Source organism: Anser cygnoides, chromosome 11, assembly GCF_040182565.1.
Source record: "Anser cygnoides isolate HZ-2024a breed goose chromosome 11, Taihu_goose_T2T_genome, whole genome shotgun sequence".
In the NCBI taxonomy this organism is placed as follows: Eukaryota; Metazoa; Chordata; class Aves; order Anseriformes; family Anatidae; genus Anser; species Anser cygnoides.
This window is the reverse complement of record NC_089883.1, coordinates 13,731,565-13,754,580: the sequence shown is the minus strand read 5'-3', so window position 1 is coordinate 13,754,580 and position 23,016 is coordinate 13,731,565. Positions and strand designations below refer to the sequence as shown.

The 23,016-nt window shown below is 43.2% G+C and overlaps 1 protein-coding gene across 1 annotated transcript in view; it reads left to right on the top strand.

Moving 5' to 3' along the window:
* Window positions 1-13,231, top strand: part of PSTPIP1 (proline-serine-threonine phosphatase interacting protein 1) — a 54,185-nt gene extending 40,954 nt beyond the window's left edge. Inside the window, exons 10-15 of the mRNA XM_013194117.3 lie at window positions 2,028-2,126; window positions 2,848-2,944; window positions 5,965-6,049; window positions 7,609-7,679; window positions 10,384-10,481; window positions 12,197-13,231. Coding sequence (XP_013049571.3) covers window positions 2,028-2,126; window positions 2,848-2,944; window positions 5,965-6,049; window positions 7,609-7,679; window positions 10,384-10,481; window positions 12,197-12,328 — 582 coding nt within the window. The 3' untranslated portion in view covers window positions 12,329-13,231. The remainder of the gene's footprint in view (window positions 1-2,027; window positions 2,127-2,847; window positions 2,945-5,964; window positions 6,050-7,608; window positions 7,680-10,383; window positions 10,482-12,196) is intronic.
* Window positions 13,232-23,016: the final 9,785 nt, after the last annotated feature.

Here is a 23,016-nt window from a genome sequence, read left to right as displayed (position 1 = left end):
TATTTTGCATAGCATGTTATATCCACCTGTATTTTCTCTGTGCCTTGGAGTAATCTTCCAACTGAAAGGTGATGGCTGGGGCAGAAGTCTTTATTTCCAGTGTGCTGAGGATGGACACACAGATTTGCACTTGGCTAGTAAGTTTTGCACAATTTATAGGAACTGGTTGACATCCAAATCAGCCACACATTTGGTCATAATGATCCTTCAAATTCATTTGTCCATCTGCTAAAATATGGTTTTGCTATGTTCACTTGTTTCAGGCTTTCTTCCCACATAAAATAAAATGCCAGGAGAATAGCTTTCCTGTTCTCCATTTCTTCTTAAATATTACCTGTCTGGGAGCACTAGAAAGTCCCATGGCTGGCACAGCAGACCTCTCATGGAAACTCTGCCAAGCCTTAATTTTCCCAAGATGCACATTCCCCCCTTCTCAAAAAGCCAACAAACAAGCAAAACATTCCACAACCTGGAACACTTTAATTCTCCCACATGGTCAAAGTCTTCATAGCCCACAGGGCTTGTGGCCTGCCCACCGCCTAGTTCAAACAGCCGGTCATGAAGGAATGGCATTTTTAATCCCTTCTTTAAAAAGTGCTTGTAGGTAGAACTGGCAGATTTCTTGAGACCTATTGAAGTACTAACGAGTACAAAAAAGCAGCTGAAGATCCCAAACTTCTGGCTGCACAGCAGGGAGGAATCTGGAAGCAGTCAGGTTGCTGAGGTCTGTAGCTAAGCACTAGGCACCCGCAGCCTAAAAGCCTGCCTAGCAAGTGGAAGCACGGGGACAATCTTTATCACAGGGCTGTGCCATCTTCCCTGGCACGAAAAGCCCTGGTCCAGAAGCGGTCTGTTGCACAAGCTGGCAGGGCACGAGGGATACGTCTAATACAACGCCCTAATTTGCAAAGGGCTTGACAACCCCGAGTCACTGCACTTCGCTTTGCTGAGCTGCATTTCCTAACCGGACACCACTTACACTTACCTGGAAAACTCCCAGCCGGCTCTCTGCTATTTCAACAGCCCTCCAGGGGCTATGTCCGTAGGCTTTTTATTCTGCATGGACGCTGAACTGCTCCTTCTTTACCCTTCTGGTTCTCTTTAAAAGCTACTTCTCTCAGAAACTGGTCCCAGCACCAGCTGAGTCTCCCTTGCCTGACTCTTGACTCTTTTTTTTTTTTTTTTTAAACTGGTAAGATATTCAATGGCAGGCAGCTCACACAACTGAATGTTCTGCTGAATATTGTATACATTTATGTTGTTCTGGACATAATTACTAGCAAATGGAAAAGGAAACAGATGGCTGGAAGCATCTGAGCTTTTCACACCTCATAGAAAACCAAAAATTGATGTTCTACTTATAACAGTATAACTTAGATGTGTTTTTTTTTTTTTTTTAAGTTTTTAAAGAAAGTTCATCTGCTTCTTCCCCATCTCAGTTCACTATTTTCCTCTTTTTTCCCTTTCACTTTCCCCAAATCTAGTCAGCTGTACAACATGAGAAGAATCAGACAGATGAGGGAGAGAGAAAAATGGAAAATGCCTTCTCTTTACCATGAATATAACCTTAAAAATTTGCAAAGGCAACCCTAGAGAGCCTCAAATAGATCCAAAAGAGAAGTTTGGAAAGGCATGTTAGAGAGCAGAGCTAGATGTTTTTGGGTCTACCTCTAACATATATACAACCCTTTCATGACAGTACTCTACTGATCTGTTTCACATCAACATTTCGGTGCAATGGGCAGACAGGACCCTGACTCTGAACTCCTCGACAGCACTCAGCATTCCTTTCCCCTTTCTTTTTGTCTTTTAAAATGTAACTTTAATTTGGTGCAAGCACTTTAAAAAAATAACCCTTGAGTACAAGCAAGTAGATGTAGTTTCTCCAGTAGATGAAGAGATGTCCTCTATGCAAGATCCTTCAGAGTGGTTTGCAGATTTGTGAGCTGGACAGAGGAGCCCAGCCCTGTCACTGCAACACAAATAAATGACTGCTGTGATGCTACCTCACGTCTCTTCGGCTGCAGGTCTTCCAGCTCCAGGAGTGCGACCGCATCACCATCCTCCGGAACTCGCTGTGGGTTCACTGCAACCAGCTCTCTATGCAGTGCGTGAAGGACGATGAGGTAGGGGCACCTGCCAAGGAGCTTCACGTGTGGAGGAAGAAGTGCTAGAGTCCCTTAGCAGCACAGCTCTAGCCTGGCCTTATCTGCATGTGTTGTCTTCAGCAAAGTGGCTGTTGTGCTGTTCTGGCACATTCTGGCAGTGAGAGGGGAACTCTTCTCAATCAAGCTCATTCCCTTTTGCCCAGATGCAAAACAGATACATGCCTGGATTTAGGCAGCCTGTGGCACACGTGCTGACACTGTGCCTCCTCCCCTCAGTTTGCTGGGGAATGCCTCCAAATACCAGACTGCTCAGCTGAGTATATTTGGGCTCAGAAACACCTTTCAGAAAGGCATCCGGTCTTGGGCTCAGGATGGGAAGACAAAGGATGTATCACTCCGTGTTGGTGCTTTGCTTTTTCCCCCTCAAACTTTTTATCTAGTTGGAAGCTCGTGACTCACATCCTAAAAAGTGTGGTCATATTACTCACTCAAGTAGGTCTGAGTTTTAACTCTCAATGGTTGGTTCCGGTGATTTGTCTTTCTCTTATACAACGACATCCAGAACACAAATCAACAACTGTGTTTACAAAAATGGCTGTACAGGGGACAGACCAAAGAACCATCCAGATCAGACATGTACCAAGAACAGTTTCTTTTAAGGGGAAAACTATTAGAAGAACATTAATTGCTAATTCAACGTGAAACATTTAAAATTAAATTTTTGACTTCTGTTTTGTAGCTGTATGAAGAGGTTCGGGTAAGCTTGGAGAACTGCGTTGTAGAGTCAGACATAGACTACTTCATTAAGAGCAAAATGACAGGAACACAACCTCCAGGTAATTATTCCGATCAGTCTCGTCAGATGAGTCACCCGCTAGCTTCGGGCTGTGGCTGTGCAGCACTCTCCACTGGAGGCGAAGGCAGCTGAAGGAGCCTGCTCGCTCTCCGCTCTGGCTATTCATTCCCACCCACTGTGGCTCACTTCCCCCTCACTGTGCTGTCACTGCTTGCCGTGCAGTGGTGTAACTGGGATAGCTCAATGATCCATGTTAAAAATAAACCTCCACCTCCCTCCACCCCACCCCCCCCAAAAAAAAAAAAAAAGAAAGAGGTTGGGTTTTGTTTTTTCAGTGATGCTTATTTCACAGCACAGCTGAACTCGCACCACCAAGGAGGTGGCAAACTGCCTTGCAAAATGGCATCCTCAATTTCCTGCAGTGGTGACAAGTCAGAGCCAAATTATCATTTAACTGCACTCTGGTGTCCCACTTGAGAGAGTTAGTGCCTCTTTATTTGTAGCACAGAGAAAACCAGGCTTGGTATTCCATTTTGTTCCACCTGCCTGATGGGGAATAACCTCCTTCATCCCCTCAAGAAGTTGTTTGTGTAGAGGCAAGACCCTAGCTGGGGAAAACTGAATGAAACTGGCTTTGCCCCAGCATGCAGAAGCGACGTGAAGTTCACTGGCTGTCCATTCAAGCCAAAGGAGCCTCTTCATCAACTTCAGTGATCAAAGCCTCTGGGCAGAAACGGAGAGTGGGACAGGAAGAACTAACTGCAGTTGTAAAAGGAAAACATGCTGCTCTGGGGTAGTAGTTCTCCAAACGTGCCATCAGAAATGAGCCACCTAACATTTCACATGACCAAATGCAAACCACACCTTACTTCAACAAGCAATATCAGATATTTACAGGCTGAATGAAAGCCCACACTTTCCTGCAGTGTTGCAGTAAACAAGGATTCACAGCCTTTGTAAAAGGACAGAAAATCCCCATTTCATCACCTCATTAGCTGACGATACCTATCTATTCTGAAAAGACCTCCTCCTCTATTCACTTATTTTTTAGTCAGTGTACAGATACCGCTTCACTTCCACCATCTGCTGTAACACTACACTGAGATGTCAAAGAGAAACCCTCTTTAGTGTGGACTATGGGAGTCTCAACAGAGCTCATTTCCTTTCAGAACAGGGAATAAGCTATACTGGCATAAGAACATTTTATACAGTTAAAAGCCTTCCATGCTATGGATTGTATAGGTACAAACATCAGTAGTACAAACACCATCCCATGGGGTAATTATCTTGTATGGTAACAGCTCAGAGCCCTTGGATTCCATCACAGAGCTCAGAGCTGGCAGCAATTACACCCTAGTCACTCATCCAGCACAGAGCTATCTAAGGCCTGTTTTTCACTCAGTATTTCTGTCATTATACCCCTGAAAATTAAGAATTAGCATTTGGAAGTTTTTTGTTTTGTTTTTAAACTAATAATATAGATGCTGGTGTATTGGATGCCATTTTACTGCTATTCAATAGGGGATTTAAATTTGACTGCTACAGGAGCTTTCACCTAGGAAAAGCTACATTTTCACTGACAGAAGGGAGAACTGTGCTTTGCAATGGCGTAAAGCAACCTCTGTACGAAAAAAGATTTGTAATTCTCAGCTAGTTTTTTTCCTCCTGTGTGAGATTTTTCATTCTCTAGTCGCCTAGGCAATTTTCTGCAAACAGTTCTTGGCTATGTCAAGACTCATTCCTAGTAAGAAATAGGTGGGAACAAACCTTTAGAGCTTTATGAAAGGCAAAGAAACAAGTGATTCTTGCTTTTATTTTATTTTTTGCCACCTTCTGGAAGGTGACATGTTCTGAAGTAACACCCTGGTATCTCCACAGCTCTGGCTAATGGGTCTGCACTGCAGCACGTGGTGAGCTGTTGATCTTATTTGCAAAATGCAGGGGGGAAAACTCATGTGGTTTTGCATTGTGTAGGGGTAGACCTCTTGGTTTCTTGATCCTATTGCTCTCTCCCCTCTTCCGCCTAATCTTAACACGAATTACAGGCTAGAAATGATAGCAGGTGACTGTCTAGAAGGGTAAGAGACAGAACCTTAAACTGGTCAGAAAACTCCTTAAATTCTGAGAGTCTTACTTGTAGGGACTCTTCACACTTACTAGCTGCACGTGCCTGCTCTGCTTATGGCCTTGGCTGATCCAACAAGTCCAAGCTCAATGTTTTTCTTAATTAATTGGTGTCAGAAGTGAGTTAATAAGATATCAGGCCTTCTGAATCAGATTTGACTCATATTTATTTGGCTGTAACACTGAGAAGGCAGAAAGGGTGTCTGGCCACCAGCTCTAAGCAACTGCACTGGCAGCTATGAAATGAAAAATAAATATGTAACTATTTCATCTTTGAAGCTAAACTTGTAAATGGTCTCAATTGCACCCTTAACAACACCATAGGGGAGAGTGAAGGAACGGTAGCATAACTGCGTTGGAGAGAGGGAAAAAAAACATCTCTGGATAAACAGCAAATCAGCTCTCAGGAGGTGGAGGGGGAGATACAAAAGGTAGGAAGACACTTAAGTACAAGCACAGACCAGGAAATTGCTCATTATTGCTGCTGGCAAAAACATTCAAAAATATCCCCAGCTTCAACAGAAACTCCCAACTCAATACATTAAGGAAGAAAGAAACAAAAACCACTGTAGCCAATTGTATCAGGCTCACAATGACCGTGCTCTCTTTCCTTAAAGCTTTGGCTTTTAAGAAAACAGAGGAAACAGTCATGTTCTAAATTAGGGTTAACCACCACTGTCGGAATGGTTATTCAGGACCTTGACTTGGTCCTGAATTTCTACCAAGGACGTATCTGCATACAATCACTTGAATGGCTTTTGGCAAGCCCCAGGTCCCTCTGAGCTGCTCCAAACATGAGACAGGCAAGTGCAGGTGGATGTTGTGTTGCATTTTGCTCCAACAGCCCCTGAACTGCCGCACTGTGTCTGCTGCACGCTGGTAGGGTGAAATAGGTTTTGCCTGATTGAACATCGCCTTTTTGTTGCCCTTTTGCAGGTGCAATAGGATACGAGAATTACTACAGCAGAGAACCAAACAGAGGTAACAGCAGCCCAACCCAGTCTTGTGGGATGATGAAGAGGTGAGCGGTACATTTTTGTTCTCAAAACTAGTATTTCTCCATTGAAACACAGCAGTGTGTGATGACAGGAAACAGGCCTGAGAAGTTATTACTTCCTTCATTGTGGCAAGAGGCAGCCACTTATCAATAAACATAACTCAACAGAAGAGGTAAACCTATTACAACTGGTGCCAGAATAATTTTACTATGGCCTAGTGAGAGGGGAGACAAGAGGACATGTTCCTAAAACAATTAGCTGGCCAGCACTGGAGAACATTCACTTATTTCCTCTTTCCCAGTGAGTGATGGCACACAACAAAACGCTTTGTGCAAGGGAGGACAAACGAGAATCTTGCCGGGAGCGAAGGCTGGGGAGGGCTGTCTTTCTCAGCAATACCTCCTGGCTTATTGGATTGCACCCCCCCCCGCTGAGCAGAACAAAAAACTGCTCTCTGCATCTGGACCAAAGCAAGAAATACTTAGTCGAATAACTGTGATTAAGGAGGCGATTTTTGTTTTTTCTTATCCATTTTTTGCTGGTAAATGCAGTGACATGAATGCAGTTATATCAACACAAGAGCATGATAGAGCTATTGGTTTAAATATTTTATACTAAAATGGCTAATTTAAGGTGGGAATGGCATCATATTTAAAGCAGAGGGGCTTTGTATTTTGACAAGCCTTATTACGTGGCAAAGACAAGGAGCAGGCTGTGTTCTCCCGTTTAAAGCATGGTCCAGGCTTGTGAGCAGGCTGATAAGGTTTATACATAACATTATAGTTTTCAGTTGGAACAAGATTTTCTATAATAATCAATTCCAGCACTGCATCCTATGTAATTACAGAAGACAACTGTATAGCCATTTAGAATACAACCATGCTCTGCATTGGCAAACAGCCTAGAGATACTCAATTTCAGTTTTTCAGAAGCTGCTGAGTTTAGATGTCCATTTTCCTGAAACATTGACCACTCACCAGGTGAAAAATCAAATCCTTTATATACATCTTGAGCACTCAATGCTATTGCTATCTGTGCTTGAGAATCCTAAGCCATATTCTCACTTTGCCTCCAGTAGCTGTTCAGTATCCAGCTGTGATATTGAAAATTAAACATAGGATAAATTAAAAAAAAAAATCACTTAAACTTGCAATTTCTAGAAAGGCCTGTTATACAAGCTTTGTGTTTTAAATTATTTTTCTGTCTGCAAATGAATGGTAATTTCTTGTAAACAACTGAAATTCTCATCATATTGAGTGTGAGTCAATTGGAGTTTTACCTCATGAGCCTTTGGATCCACAACAAAATACTACATGATGCATTTTGTGCACCATTTAATGATGGCTGACAGTTCAACAGGTTCAGTATTTTTATGATTTAAAAAAAAAATATTTTTAGCTGAAGATAAGTATATCTACAGCATAAATGAAAGTAGCTCACCACAGGAAGAGGTGACATCCACCCAGCGCCACGGCAGATGGAGGGAAGGTCAAGTCAGACAGCCAAGACTTGCAAAGTGTAAGAAACTCTCCTACCCAGTCTTGTTCACTCATTTTGTCATTGTCTTCTCTTGGCTCTGCAGATTCTCTGGACTACTGCACGGAAGCAGCAAGAACAATGCTGAAAGCATCACTCCTTCAGCCCCTCCTCTTGGTATGCCTCCCCAGGAAGTACATTTACCAGCTGTGTTTAAGATCACTTTGCTAAATTAAACTTTGATATGTAGCAGAAATGGCGCAGCGCATGTTCACATGTTGGTAGACAAGAGAAAGAGTAGCCTGGAAACTGATTTAGTTCAGATTTGTGTTGGGCAGCTTTCCTAGTTTAAAGTGCCAAATCAGCCATGTGTTCTTAGGGTCATAAGATCTTCAAAAGCTCTGAGTGAGAGTGAACTGTACACTCAGACCAACACAGTCCAACCCAGCAAATAGTTTTCCCTAAGCGTGAATATGCTACCTCTAAAAAGCGCAAGGGGGCCCCTAAAGTTTTTAAACAGACCAGCTTCATGCCTTATGAATGCAAATATTCATCTCATTTCACAGTTAGATTGCCTTATCACAATCTTTGCAGCCAGGCATTTACCCGAGGACATTTAAAACATAGTATTTGGACTATACAGAAAGGAACAGCTTATAACATTGTTATTGACTTGATTTAAAACAAACATTTTAGCTGTGATTCCTGCCTGAAGGAAACAAAAAAAAGTTGCTTTAGAACAGCTTTGAAACCGACCCAGACCAATTTCCTTTGTGATGCCTGCCTTGCCTGCTTGGGCACGCAGTAAGGGAGCCCAGACTCTCTCATTTGTTGCGTTTGGTCTCGGGCAGGGGAGACCCTCCAGCACTACCCAGCACCAGCTGGGCCTACCAGGCACCAGCCGCCTTCCTCAGCATGCAGCAGCATCCACACAGATACAACCTGGAGGCATTCAGCCCCCCGCAGAGCTGTGTAACAACCGCAGAAGGAAGATGTTACCAAGAAATAAACAGCAGTGCTACATCATTGTGCTGGATTTAACAGTAGCTCTCAACTTTATCCAAGTGAACAGTCAGCATCTGTGGCAGCACCTTGCGCTCAGGCCTGGTAAAATAATCTCCCTATAAGTGCATAAAAAGCCCTGCTGTTTGCCCATCTGTCATTCAGATGTTACATGGAGCCCAAGCAGACCTTGCCGCACACGTAGCATGCTCTAGTCATCACACTTTGGGAACCCCCTGACTTTGATAAGATAGCTTTTTCACCTGGGCTGACATACCAGGCTGTGAGCATGCAGTTAGAGCCTGCCTTCGCCTTCACCTCTAGCTGGGCCCTGAAGGTTAGAACTGCTCAGTCCCGGACTGTTCTTCTCCTCATCACGCAGTCCTTCTCAAAGCAAAGGCAAGCTTTGGCACAGCTGAGGGGGAAGGAACCCCAGTACATTCCAGAAGCAGCAGCTCAGACCCATTTGGAGCACTGAAGAATTGAAGCAGTGTTGACACAGCTGAGGATAGTCATTCCTTCTGAATTTCCTTAGGCTAGGGATGGGAAGGGACACTGTTTGCTGGACAAGGGCCTCAAAAATGGCCAATGACATCCGCATTCAGCTCTTCTGCCTGCTCCATGGCTTATGTTTCAAAAATCTAAGAAGTCAGAGAACTGACGGTACTCCTGAGAGCAGAATAGCTACACCAAGCATTTGCTGTGGGAAGGGACAGGCACCCAGCTGCCCCATGTGCTGCCAGAGCACTGTCATCCTGCTCACACAGAGGAGTCGCACGGAGGGGGACCTCTGCTCACCTCCATGGCAGGAGAAGGTTTCCAGGTAGCTGCTGGGAGGAAACGTCTCTCTCCCCATCCCAGCACTAAACCAACATTCTTGATTGTGACTACGTGCAAACAGAAGCTTCATGGTGTTTCTCACTCGGTTTTGACCATATTGTTATGTTGCTTTCAAGCAGAGATGTGTATTTAAGGACTCTTTAAGGAGTTAGGCACACACTGAGTCCCTCTTTAAGTCCTACAGTATCCTGCTGGCACTGTGTGTCCAGTGCTTCGATGGGGGCTTTTCAGCTGGAGACCCAACTCTCATGCTCAGTCCTGCACCCTCAAAGCCATTTTCAGAGCAGTCCTTCAGCTAGTTCTAAGCTTGTAGTTGCACTCTTGCTGTCCAGGGGATGCAGAGTACGCTAGAGCAGCCTCAGCGGGGATTGTTGTGTTAACACAACAGCATCGATGCTAGCAAGACTTTGATGCTTCCATTTTACTGCTGTGGTCCCAGCACCAGCACTAAAATGGCAGAAGAAACCCACGCAGTGCTTTTCAAAAGGGCCAGCTCTGTCTCTTCCACAATAACAGGAGTTTTCCCCAATTATGACAAGCTGGGTTAAAACAGCATCTTCCAAAAAAATCATGTCAGTGACAAACAGCTACCTGGAAACTATATAAACTAGTGGAAAACATCTGATGACCCATCTCAAAGGAAAAAGAAAAGCCCTATGTGAATCTGCTAGAATTTTACACCTCTGGTAGCAAACATTTTAAATCAGTTTAACCACAGTGCTTCCTTTTGGGATTACTGCGATCGTGCTTTAGCAGGGTAAACATTTTTCCCAACCTGGATGAAGCTAAAGTTTTTCTGGCCTCCCACAAAGTTGAATGGGTGCATTGCCATCCAATCAATGGGACACAGTTTTTGTGCAGGATTTTACCTACATTTCATGGCAGCTTTTCTATACATGTACACCTCCAGGCAGAGAACAGAGACCCTTGTATTTGTGAACTCTTGCATATGATCCCATGCATTTCTAAGCAACAGAACCCTTATTTGTTTTCTTTCCTTTTTTTTCCTCCTAATTTCTTTCCCTTTTTTTCCCAACAGAGAAAGCAGATGGGGTCTACGCATCCATTTTTGTAAACGAACAAGCAAGAATCACATCGTCTCAGGACTACAGAGTACTTTATGACTACACAGCCCAGGTAAGCAAAGGCTTCCAACTAAATATTTCATACAGTGCCAGATTTAAAACAGCTGACATTGATCCAAATGTCTTGGAAGTGTTAATTCTGTGAAGGAGGTGTTAACTCCACTTTACAGACAGGGACACAAAGACTCGTTGGTGAAGGTCACTGGCTGAAGGCCAGTTGTTGCCACAAATCTATGCTCTCTCAAGATAACGCAATAACATTTTTTGCAAGTGATTACGTATTAGCATGCTATACCATTGCCTAAATCAGTGTTGTGCTGTTGCACTCTCATTTTAGAGATACAGGGAATTGAAGAGATGAGGAAAACTTTAATTTTCAGGTGATGATGGCTAAGTAAGCAGTATTGAGCATTTCAAACTTACATTTGCTGTGAAATGTTCTCCTAGGGAAGGTGGCTACAGATTCCTCACATAAACTCTATTGTGGCTTTATAGCAGAAGTAAGAATGTGTGACAGATGCTTATTTCAGAACACTTCTCCATGTGATCTCACTTATTATCTGGAGATTCCTGCTCCAGTTTAACACACTGGGCTTTAACTGAGATCTCCTTCCATGCTGGAGAGGACTGTATCCCTATAAACTATAGCATGTCCCTGTCCTTCAGTGGTGCAAGTAGCAGAATCACAGTGGACTGGATCTATGTCTATGCACCAAAAGACAACTACAAACAGCAACCTGCATCCTTAACCTGGATATTAAACTCTCCCTGGCTTCAGACCTCTCTAGGCATAATACCATCAGTAAAAATCATAACACTAGTGGGAAAACCACTGCATCAAGTATCAAACCGAAAAATACACACTTCTCACATTTACATTTCAAGCTGCCCAAAGGAGAGGTAACATTATTCCTATTGTACAAGTTACCTTCTAAAACACCAGAAAGGACAAAACCCCCTCACCTCCACTAAAATCTGAGCACTCGGACTGAAGGACCCAGACCGTCAGACTGGTCAGGCCCTTGATGCATCCTATCTGATACCTTACTTCTGACAGCAGCCACGTTTCAAAGGATGGTGCAAATAAAACCTACTGCACATGGGACACGGGGGATAATCTGCCTCCTCTTTCCACCTTGTGCTTTTCATGATTTCATCCACATCCAGAGATAGTTCTGTGCCCATAAAAATGAAACTTGAGATTCTTTCTGCATTTTCTTCAGGACTGGTTATAAATGTTTTTTTATTCACACGGATTCTTGCTAAACCATTAGCCTTCCCCAATGGGACTTTCACAGCTTGATTACCTGTCAGCTTAAAGGCTCCTCCACTGGTCACCACTGTTCTGCATTAAGGGAACTGAAAGACCTATTTAAGGCCTGGATTAGTACAGATACTCTTTTTATCTCCCCCAGGAATTAAGCCTCGCACTGTTTAATCAAGCTACCCCTGCAGACTGAGGGAAGGTCAGGGCTGGCTGGGTTAGGACAGTTGCATTAACCCCTTCCAGCCTTCTGCTAGGATGCACCAGTCAGGCAGCTCAGGAGGAGACAACAGGGAGGCTAGGGAAATTTCTGAGGATCTTAAGGAAATAGCCAGCTCAGTAATTGCTTAATCCTTCACAGTCTGGTATTTTGAGTTTATTCCCAACCAAAATGACACTGACAGACTCTCAAAGAAAGGCAGGGTCAAAACCCCACCAGATACATGCTCAAGTCCCCCTGCACTCTCAGGCTAACCACGTTTCCTTTCCCTGTCTCCTCTCAGAACATGGATGAACTGGACATCAACGAAGGAGACATTGTAGCTGTCATTGAAGAAAGCGAAGACGGCTGGTGGACAGCTGAAAGGAACGGGCAGCGAGGCTTTGTGCCAGGGTCCTATCTTGAAAGGATTTGATGAAGAGTAGTCCCAACCCTCAGACTTTGAAAACATTCTACTACTGAAAACAAAGAGCATGCAGGGCTGCTGCAGCTGACCAAGGGCAACCCATAATACTGTCCTCTACAGTTACCAGTCAGGAGATAATCAACTGACCATGCTTTCCTCTTCCTTCCTACTCTGACCCTCTCTACCCCTGGCACCTTCTGGCCTACATTGTCTGCAAAAACTGGCTCCACCTCAGTGAGATGAGGACTTGGGTTTCTTACAGAGGTCCTTCCCACCATCCGCACACTGTGCTGCCATCAGTGTTACAAGTCTTGGTAAGTCTGGGAGAAAAATCCTGCCTAGAACTTAACTACACTAAAGGAAAAAGAACAAAGAAGTAACCATGGCTCTGCTCTGCACTGGACTCTGGGACAGCAAAAATAAGGACAGATGATGAGCCCAAGGTCTGCTTTTGTCTTGGCTGGATAGTTTCTCTGACACCTCGCTGGGATTTTTCATGTTTAAAGGAAGAGGGGAAAGAAAAAAAAAAAAAAAAGGCAGCCTTCCAGCAGTGCCGCACTGCCCTGATCTCTCTCCTTTAAGTATGGCAAAGAAGTGTCAAGCATCCTCCTTCCAACTTTGCTGTTCACTTGGCTGATCCTTTCCTTCTCCTCCTCTGGCCACAGCTTTTTCAGTCTCTGACTATCTACAGCCTCTGTACCTCTGGGAGAGCTGGCACAGACCTGTCCTGGTTCCTTTCCAGTTCCTTGTGATGTGTTTGCTCTACAACAAACCCTCTTTAGAGCAGCCGCCCTGTGCAGGTTTATTGTACTTCACAGATTACTGCTCTATCAGTCTTTCTAGTCTAGTATTTAGGAATGTTTCCAGCCGCCACTGTACTTATCATGAGATCATTAAATACTTTCTACCACTCCTCCTTCTTCAGTATTTATATATGGTTAAATATATATATGTCAGCAACTTAATCTGAAGCAGAAAGCGTTAATTCTGGGGCCAGAATGACCTTGTTTGTAAAGGTTTCAGATCTTAAAATTGAACTAAGTCAAGGAAAATGAGTTAAATTGCTACTCAAAAAGGCATGGAGCAGGGCGGAACTGTTAGCTAAGACAACAGAGAAACAGGAATATAGACAGGAGGAAAAGCCACGGCATTCAATTCAATCGTCTTAAATGAAACACAGTGAGGGTCAGAAGCACTTGCATTATCTTATTATAATTTCTTGATTCAGAAATCAAATAAAACTTGCTGCAGCCCCTTTCTCTTTATTTTCCTGCAGTCCTTTGCATAGCACACTTGTCCTTCCCCCACTTCCCCAAGCTATTATGCAGCACATCTGCATCAATGCTGAAGGGCTCTTAGTACCTCTCATTAGAAGAGGCTCAGAGGCACTGCAGGGACTTGATTGGCATTTATGGCACTAGATTATATGAAGAGTAGTGCTCATTCAGGCTGAGGATGTCAATGACAAGTTTCTGTGAACACATCTGAATTGAACAGTGATAGAAAGATGGTCCACAATAGCCTTCAGCTAGGCCACCACACTGTAAATGGCTGCTGCCAGACAACTATGACAGTTCCTTATGTATAGGGTGAGAGGAAACCTGAGGGGTTTAATACATTTGCTTCTTAAGCACTGAGTCTTTCACACAGACAACTGTAATAAACAAAAATAAAATGATACTTAAATAGGTAGTTATTTGGCAGATGATCTTAATTAAAGAGGAATAACCCCCCTCCCCCCCCCCCCCCCCAAACCTTTAAGATGCATCTCCTCTAACTATATACAACACGGACTCAACTGAGACTCCTCATTTCTCTGGGGCCCAGACGGTCTCACACAAGACATGGCAATACCCTGTCCTGGTTTCCCTGAAATCCCGTTACAGACCACCTTTGCCTACACGTCCCATATGGTCTACATCAGCTGGCAGGCAGCTACTGGAACAGTGACTACTATTTCTACTCCATCAAAGCAGTTCATATTTTTGCTATTTAATTCAAAGAACTGGTTTCGTTTCTACCTATCTTTTCTTCTGCCAAGTTAATACTGTTGCAACTGCAAGAGGCTATAGATATTACGAAGTTTACCCGCTGTTGCAGCATTTGGATCCCACATGCTAATTCCAGACTACTCAGGAAATGAAAAAGCAGCAGCGATGTTTGCTCATAATTCAATTCCTCTGCTTTACGCTGAAGAATGTGGCTTATAAGTAGTTACCAAGCCATAGCTATGCAGTTTGCCCCATCAGTGTGTCGGCACTTGTCAGAGACAGAAGATATCAAAAAATACCCATACCCTCTTCGTACACCCACACTTTGGGTGTCATCCACCCCAGGCAGGAGGAAAAGCAGGAAGGTCAAATGTAGGTTACTGCCCTAACAACGTCGCCTCTCCAGCTCGGTAACACTTTGGTAACAAAACTGATGCATTCATTTAATTATCAGGTGAAACCGAAATCGACCCTATACAGTGACACACATTCTTAAACTAAAATCCAACATTTTTGGTTGAAAACCTTTTTTGATGAACACTTCTGATAAGCCTCTACCTCCACCCTGACTACCAATTTTTGGCAAGGATGTACCAAGCAACACGTGTAGCCAGAGTAACAGTGGCACACAAAGCTTTGTTCAGTTAACTCTTAGTCAAGTTAATTCCTAGCACACTTGTGATAAGCAGACTACCTCTTTACTTATGCTGCTTGTGCTCTGGATGGGTTTACACACTAGAACTTGTTTCCAGTGAAAATTTGCTTTTGCCAGCTGCTCTGCAAGGGGGGGAGCCTAATTACCCCTTTACAGCCTATGACTAGTCTTCACATAGAGTCAAACTAATTAGAGCAAATTTGCAATAAAGTTACTGAGCTGTTTTTGACTAAGCACTGCAGGGTAGGCTTCACCTTGCACAACAAACAATAAATATTTCATGCTGAACAATTTCAGACTTGTAACCTCTAGAAATTTTACTAGGCCATAAGAAACCTGCAGGCTTCTTCTTTCCATTAAGAGGGACAAGAAAGATTGGAGTCATTACCCACACAGACCACAACAGAAAAGAAAGGGACTAAGGTTCATACCTGCTGCTTTCCTTGATGGATTTTGCATTTGAGCAATGCGGTCATGAGACTGCTGTAAAGAAGTGTAGCGGCAATCTGTTTTATTTTTACTTTAGCAGGAGCAAAAATGCTGAAGTTGGAAGTAGGCACCCAAACCAGTAGCACCCTTAGACCAGACTCAGATATGCATGTTATTCTCATTTACCATGTTGTTATTAAGAAGCAGGAAAGCCTGCTTAAATTAATATTTAACCAACAACACCCATACACAATTATGAAACACCTATAAGTGCAGTGTGAGGCCCATCTCTGCACAAAACAGATTTTAGCTGCTGCATGTACCATTAATAGCTCACAAGCCTGTTGTAAAATTTGGGTCAAACAAAGCAGCATCAGACTGGAGACACAGGGATCCCCAAGCCCTAGCTCTGGGATAGCCAGTGCAGTTGGGACTTAACCACAAAAAAAGGACCTCCTGCTTAGCTTGCAGGTCCATTGCTACCAACAGACAGCTTCTGGCATTGTTTGCAACTACTCAGCTAAAAGAAAAAACCATAACCCATTCTACATTAGATAGAACAGCCAGCAACACCAGGAACACAGTAGCTGCTAGAGGTTTTGGAGTGTTTGTCACCTCCTTGAGGAACCTGGATTGAATTTTGTATTAAGAATAATCCCAGCATGCTTGAGCTAAAGCAATGACAGATCATATACCTGAGAAATAAACAGTAGCAACTCTTACCTTAGATTCCTTCTTGTCTTGCTTCTTAAAAGGGTGCATTTGAGGTCTGAGGCTCCTCTCCAGAGGTAGTTTTCTAGGTGAACACTCCGTATTGCAGCTTACCTCACTCCCTGCTGAATGCAATTTAAATGGAAGTACACAGATGCCAAGAATAGATTCATTATAAGCCAGGCATCAGGTGATATCTGACTGTAGCTTGATTGAGCATTTAGTAACACCTAACCTAAGCACTAGAGGTAAATGAATATGCTTGCTTCTCTAGTACTATGAAATCTCTTGGCTTTACGGGTACTAGCTGGCTTAGAGAACCCAGGAGAGCCTACATCAGTAGTCCATAAACACAGCCTGCTGCACTGAAAGATTGCTGTTAACCTGCAGTGTAGACTGGCAACAACTCCGCACAGTATAGAACAAACTGCCAAGGCTTGAAAATCAGCCTCTGCTGCTCAAAACTACATGCTCTCCCCTTGCTTTGTTGCTCTCCAGCCACATAGCTACTAGTATTTCACGTGACCTCAATCACAAACTACACTCAGTGCTAGTGAACAAGGAGAGCAAGAAAGCACCCTGAGCTTGGCCTTCACTCCTCAGATCCACATCTTCTTGCTAGCATGGGGTTATGGGCAGGAGTGAGTGGCAAGGCCTCATAAGTAAATCAGAGATGGCTGTTACAAAACAAAATTAAAAACGTGATTAGGGTCAGTCACTGCTATCTACCAGCAACGTTAAGCAGTCTCCTAAATTAACTAGAGTTCCCATCACAGGGGTTTTCTGTAGTGCAGCTGTGGTGTTGAGCATGCTCACTGTAGGGGGGGCTAAAGGAGAGAGCATGGCTGAGGAGTTGCTCCATTTCTTCTCTGTTACTAGGAAGCACCCTGTAGAACACTGCTTTTAAACTGTTGGCTTTTGTGCCCCCCCTCCCCCCCCCCCCCCCCTTTTTTTTTTTGAGGAAGGAGATAAAGGCCTTGACAGGCTTCTGGAAAGTAAATAATTGCTAGGAGTCTGCAGGGGCTGATTGGTAGGTTTTTATGGTGGGGGAAAAGATACTTGCGTGGAATAGATTTTGGAAGAGGAACAGAACTTAGCGTCCTCCTTATGACTGGGTTATTAACAAAATGAAAACGCCCCCTTGATAGAGACAAAGCTAACACTGGGGCCAGAAAAGTACTTTTAGTCAAACTGCTTGTTAGTGATTATCTGATTTCAGTGGCCAACTCACATTTTGGATGAGAGAAGCTCAAGGGCACAGTTACCTTCAGACTTATGCACTCCTGGCTCACACACAGTGCCAACTGGATCTGTTTTTGGAATGGCCAGATAATCATACTTCTATCACATTAGCCAGTGCACATGGTACAATGTTCATCCTGTCTTTCTACCAGCTGTTGAAGGCCTGATGACACCTGACCTAGCATAAAGTTGCTTGGTGCAAAGTGAAGAGGAAATCTACAGCCTGTCACTGTTGTGTGTCATGTAGCTGCAGCATTTCTGTCTGGCACAAGGGCCCCAAAGCCAGATTTACTGTCTCACTGTGTCCTGATCCAAGGCATAGACTAAATACTAGTTTTAGATATTAAAACGAACAGAAACTACTGACATCTCCCAGCTATCCTTTAGCAACATCAGGAGAAATAAGACTTGACATGCCTGAAATTTCTAAGGGGAAAGACAAAACCCTTCAAAACCAGTAGGCAAACAGAACTGAGCTTTAAATGTAACTATCAATTTATAGCCCAGGATTTCCATATAACATCTGGATGATGAAGAGGGTATAAAGACACCTGGGGTGGGGTAGAGGGAGAGGTAACATATCCTAAGGGGTTCTGTGAAATCAGAAGGAATTTTACTTATCAGATTTAGAAGACACAATGTTGTACAGATTTGAAAACATAACAAAGCTTCGCTGCCCCTACAATAATTCAATTAAATGACCAAATCACGGGCAGACATACATACAGAGAAGTAACCAGCAGGTTAAGTGGTACTATACTGAATGAACTGTAATTGCATCAGTTGTGTTTTGACAACCAGATCCCATTTCAATTGACAGAAGACAAATGATGTCATTTGTTGTAGCCCCTGTCTCAGGGGCCCTGGACACCTGGGGAAGCTGAAAAAAATCTAGCCTAAACTTGAATGAAATTTCCTGAGTGTGGGATTACACTTCAGTTGTTTGAAGAACCCATGCTAAACCCCTTTAAAAACAAACAAACAAAAAACACAATAAAACAAAACAAATGTATTTGCTTTGTGAAGCAAAGGTATGTCTTCTCCAAAGTCTCACACACCAGTTTACCCATCCATCATGGGGAGTTTGCTATTTTGACATCATCACCTGACAAGCCTTCTGGCATGCTACGTATTTCTGTGATTGTTCAGTCCCAGACTCACTCTGAACAAGTGAGCGAGCAGTGGGGGATGGTCAATCAATATTCACAATAAAAAATCTTGTACAAAAGGACAGCTTATGTTATATACACATTGCCATTGCTTGATTTGCAGTGATACTGCATTACTTTTGGGAAGGGGGTTGCAGACATGAGATAACATTCACAGTCACTGTAGGGAGCAGGGGGAGGGGGCTGAGTACATTCCCTTCCACTTCTCAAGGGCACAAATGCTCAACAGCTGCATTTAAGGAAGAATTGTTCTGAAATCTGAAACTGAGAATGGTCTGTGCAGGAACTTCTTGGGAAAGTGATGAACTTTAACCTTCCCAGGATAAGAGCATTAACATAAGTGTGAAAGGGAAAGCTTTCAATGGACTGACAGACATGAGAAATGCTTTGTCTTTAGAGCGGGGCAGCACAGCCCTCCTTGTGTTTGAACTGCTGTGAGGAAGGGAGGCATGGGCAGCAGTGACTTTGTTCTGCTAAGTGGCAGCTAAAGGTTTTACTGCCATCACTGCTCAAGTCCGGGATTCAAACCCAGAAGAGATGCCATCTTCTAGAGGTAGAAGAAATGCATCCTCCCACTCTAGGGTCCTGTGAAAACCCAGCTTACCTATCAGCATCAGCCCTAAATTTATGTTTGTTCCCATCTTGTGTCCTATATTCTCAACACCCCATTTCTTGATGCTGACACCTTTGGTTTCCACCCGTGTGTTACAACATTGCCAGGTTAAAATGGCAGCTTTTGTGCTCTTAAATGGATATTGCATTCAAAGTATAAGATCACAGTACAGTGCCAGGCTGCTCTTAGCAACAAGCATTGTTTCCAGGTATTGGGCGTTTTCCAAATCCTGAAAGTACCTTCCAGGAACAGGGCTGCCTACTGCTGCTATAGAACCTACTGGGAAATAACCTTGTCTGTAGCCTGTTTGGTTGAGGCCTGGGTACAGAACTACACAAGGCAATCTTTACCAAGGGCAACTTATCCTTCTCTAGCAATTGAGAGCATTTCAACACCACCCCACTTCACTTGATTTCACTTCACTTGATTTGCTAGCAGCCTCATTCAGTGGCAAGCATTATTTAATATCTACTGCTTCTTCATTCCAGGTGAGAGAATGAGAGAAACACTTCAGACTTTTGCTCAAAAGCAGTTTTCCCCGACTGATTCCATTCTTGCTTTGGTCTACAAAACAGACTGCTTTTGCATGCAAGGAATCATAGACACTCTCAAGCACCTCAAATGTCAGAGATTTGCTTAAGCACTTAATTTGCATGAAGGAAATGAGTTCTAGTTCTTCAGTCACAGCATAATTCTAGCAAAGGTCTGACAGCAGCTCATCCTGGGAAGAGCTCAAGTTAATCTCTGAAATGGGCAGAAGCCCATTTGGTCAAGGAGGCTGCTGCTCAAAGCACTACACATTGAAGATGAAAGTAAAGCTGTTCCTTCTCCAGAGTGTCAACAGCAATAACTCTTGTGGCCCCACACTACTGTGTCTCAGCAGTTGCAACCCATTTTTGCAGGCTTTCCTCTGGCAGAGGATTTAATCTCATAAAGCTTTGATAGGAAACATGATCACTCAGGATAAGCTGGGTAGAAGAAACAGGTGAGAGAAGTAAGTGTTATCCATTGTGGAGCACTTAAGTTTTGAAACTTTGCAGTAGTCATCCTTGGCTTGCTCTGGCAGGACAAGCTAGATCACCAAGTCAATCCCTGTTAAGATGCCAGACTTGAAATCTCATTTGTATGGTTCAAGTGGTCTACCAAAACCTGGCCGTGCTTTTAGGCTGTGGGTTAGCTGTACTTTACATCCATCTGCAGTGTAAATACATCATATGAGATACAGCTGGACAGCTACACTGGGGTCCATACATGGAGGGAACGACCACCATCAGGCACATATCCAGCAGAGGCTATTGCAGTCACACAATTACAGCCAGTTGACCACAGCAGGACAAATTTAGATTGGACTAAGCATGCATCATGAAACAAACTACCATAGCGAGGAAGTGAATAAACAGGTGGACAAAATGTGCATCCCACGTTTACCTCTGCTACCCCAGCCAGCTGTCAGGATGTTATTAAAACTGCCTGGGATGTAACATATGTGCAAGCAGCAGCTGCACAGCTGTGCTTACCTAGCATTCTGCTCCTCATTCTAGCAATAAGTAGCCTGGGATTAAACCTTCCTTTTGAGCAGTAATCCTAGTGATATGCTACGTGGAAGGAAACATTACAGGACTACTTCAGCATTTTTTGGAGATCGCCCTTTCACCTGGTAGTAGGAAAGAGAGGCAAAGTTTGCACCACTGCTACATATGGGCATGGGTCTTTTTCAGGGCTGCTTGCACACAGGCAAATCCTAACACTGTCACATCAATATCAGATCATACCTAGACTTCCCAACAAAGCAGCATCATAACTTGTATGTATATTGTCACTGATTTTTGCTCTCTCCTGAACAATATCACAAAAACCAAGCTGAACAAATAGCAAATTCACAAAAGACAACCCTACAAAGGAAACAAAAGATCATTGCTGAAGCAGGTTAGAAATACGGGAGAGAATGCAAGACTAAGGGAAACAGGAAAAGACTGTTAGGATCTCATCAACCAACAGCTGTGCACAGCCCTTGGCAGCCAAATACCATTGCTACTTTATAGGCCACTGCATCAAGCTCAGCAGTTTGTCAGGTAGGGGAAGCTGTATCCTAGCACTATTTCAGACATGCCTTGATATCAGTTTGTTTTTAGCAGCTTCCCAAGAATACAACAATTTTAAAAAGATGCTGCCCCAAAAAGACTTTTCCACCTACTCAACGCAGCTCCAGAGGGAACAGACCAGCTATAAGAAGGTACAGAGGTACAGCAAGGAGAATATTAGCAAGCTGAGACTTTAAAAGGAGATTTGGAAGTGGAAGTCAGCTTATATGTAGAAGGGGCAGCTGCTCCAACCACTGACAACAGCAGTGAAGAGTGAAAACTTAAATACAATTTGGAGATTCAAGTGGCAGTCTGCTAAGCACTGCATTCACACAAGTACGTGCATATGCTAGAGGATACAGCGTGCAGGAAAGACTAAGACCCGCTGCACTCAGAGACTTCTATTACTTTTCAGTGGGATTTTATCTAAGGCTTTAACTTCAGTTGGTTACAAACTCCACTAACTCTTTATTGCAGAGGCCATCACTGTATCTGTTTTAACAAGTAGTATCTCAAATGTCTTCTGAAACTCCAAGTACAAAAAAAAAATCAAGACCTGTCATCCTCCTGCTACCAAGACAGATTTAGTTACTTTTACTAACATTAAGTAGCACTTATTAGGTCTTTCTTTTCCCAGTTAACAAACCCAAACCTGACCATACCTTACAGGACTACATGGCTTGAATGCAGCTCTCAGATTCTCACAAGCCACACATTGCACTTCTGAAAGTAAAGCACAGGACTTGCATGCCAAAGTGCATGCCAAAGCATTTAAAAGTAATTCTAATAGCAGCAAGAAGATAGATTTATGTGAAAGAAAAAACACCACCAACCCAAAGGCAATTCTAAATGTTAAAAAGCTCTGGTTCACTTGAGGCTCCCTGATGCAAGCTACACGCTTGTGTACTCCATGGAGCACCTACACATTCAATCATTCTTTGAATAATTTCTTGTGCAGTCTGCACAGGGACCTCATTTCCTCTTCAGCAGAAGGCACCGGACCCAGGTGGTTTGGATGAGCAGCCATTTCAACTATGCAGCTATGGTGAAGTAAACATACTGCTATTTGAAACTGGAAATTGAACTACTGCCAAGCAATAGAGAACAGATCTACCCACTCCCCTTAATGAAAACCCAAACGTTTTGCTATCTGAATCACCCAACGTGGCTAGTATTAACAGTTTCACTGGCTGAACTAACAGTACAAGTAATAGATGCTGAGAAGTGGCTAGACTTCATAGATAGCCTTATCAGTATCTGGCAGTGCAGTGAAACATGAAAGTGTTATCAATGTATTACAGTGTAACTAGTCCTACAGAGCTTCTATCAAGTCTATCAATGGGGTACCAAAAGTCATTTATTAGTTCTATATTTCCTATGCTCTAAGATCTTACTGCACCAGATCTGATTCCTGGTAGACACTGCATAAGTCATATCAGACAAAGTAAGGGGATAAGAACACCCTATTGTGTATTCAAGAAAAGTACACAAAAGAAACCTCTTGGGAGCAGTCAATGTAACTGCATCCAAAAGCTCAGAAATGTGACATTTAACTTGTCAAAAAAACAGTAGGATTGCCTTGTATCCAGCTACAAGATAATCAAGAGGAAACACAAACAGGAATTCCTAGAATGCTGCACTTTTAAACTACTGAAACATATTGATGCTGTGCCTGGAAGAAGAAAGCAAAAAAAGTTAATCAGTGATACTAAATTGAAGGAGAAATCAAGAATTCAGGTTTAAAATGTTAATGAGAATGGTACTCATTCTCATTACTCAGCTTCAAGTATGTAGCTAGCATACACA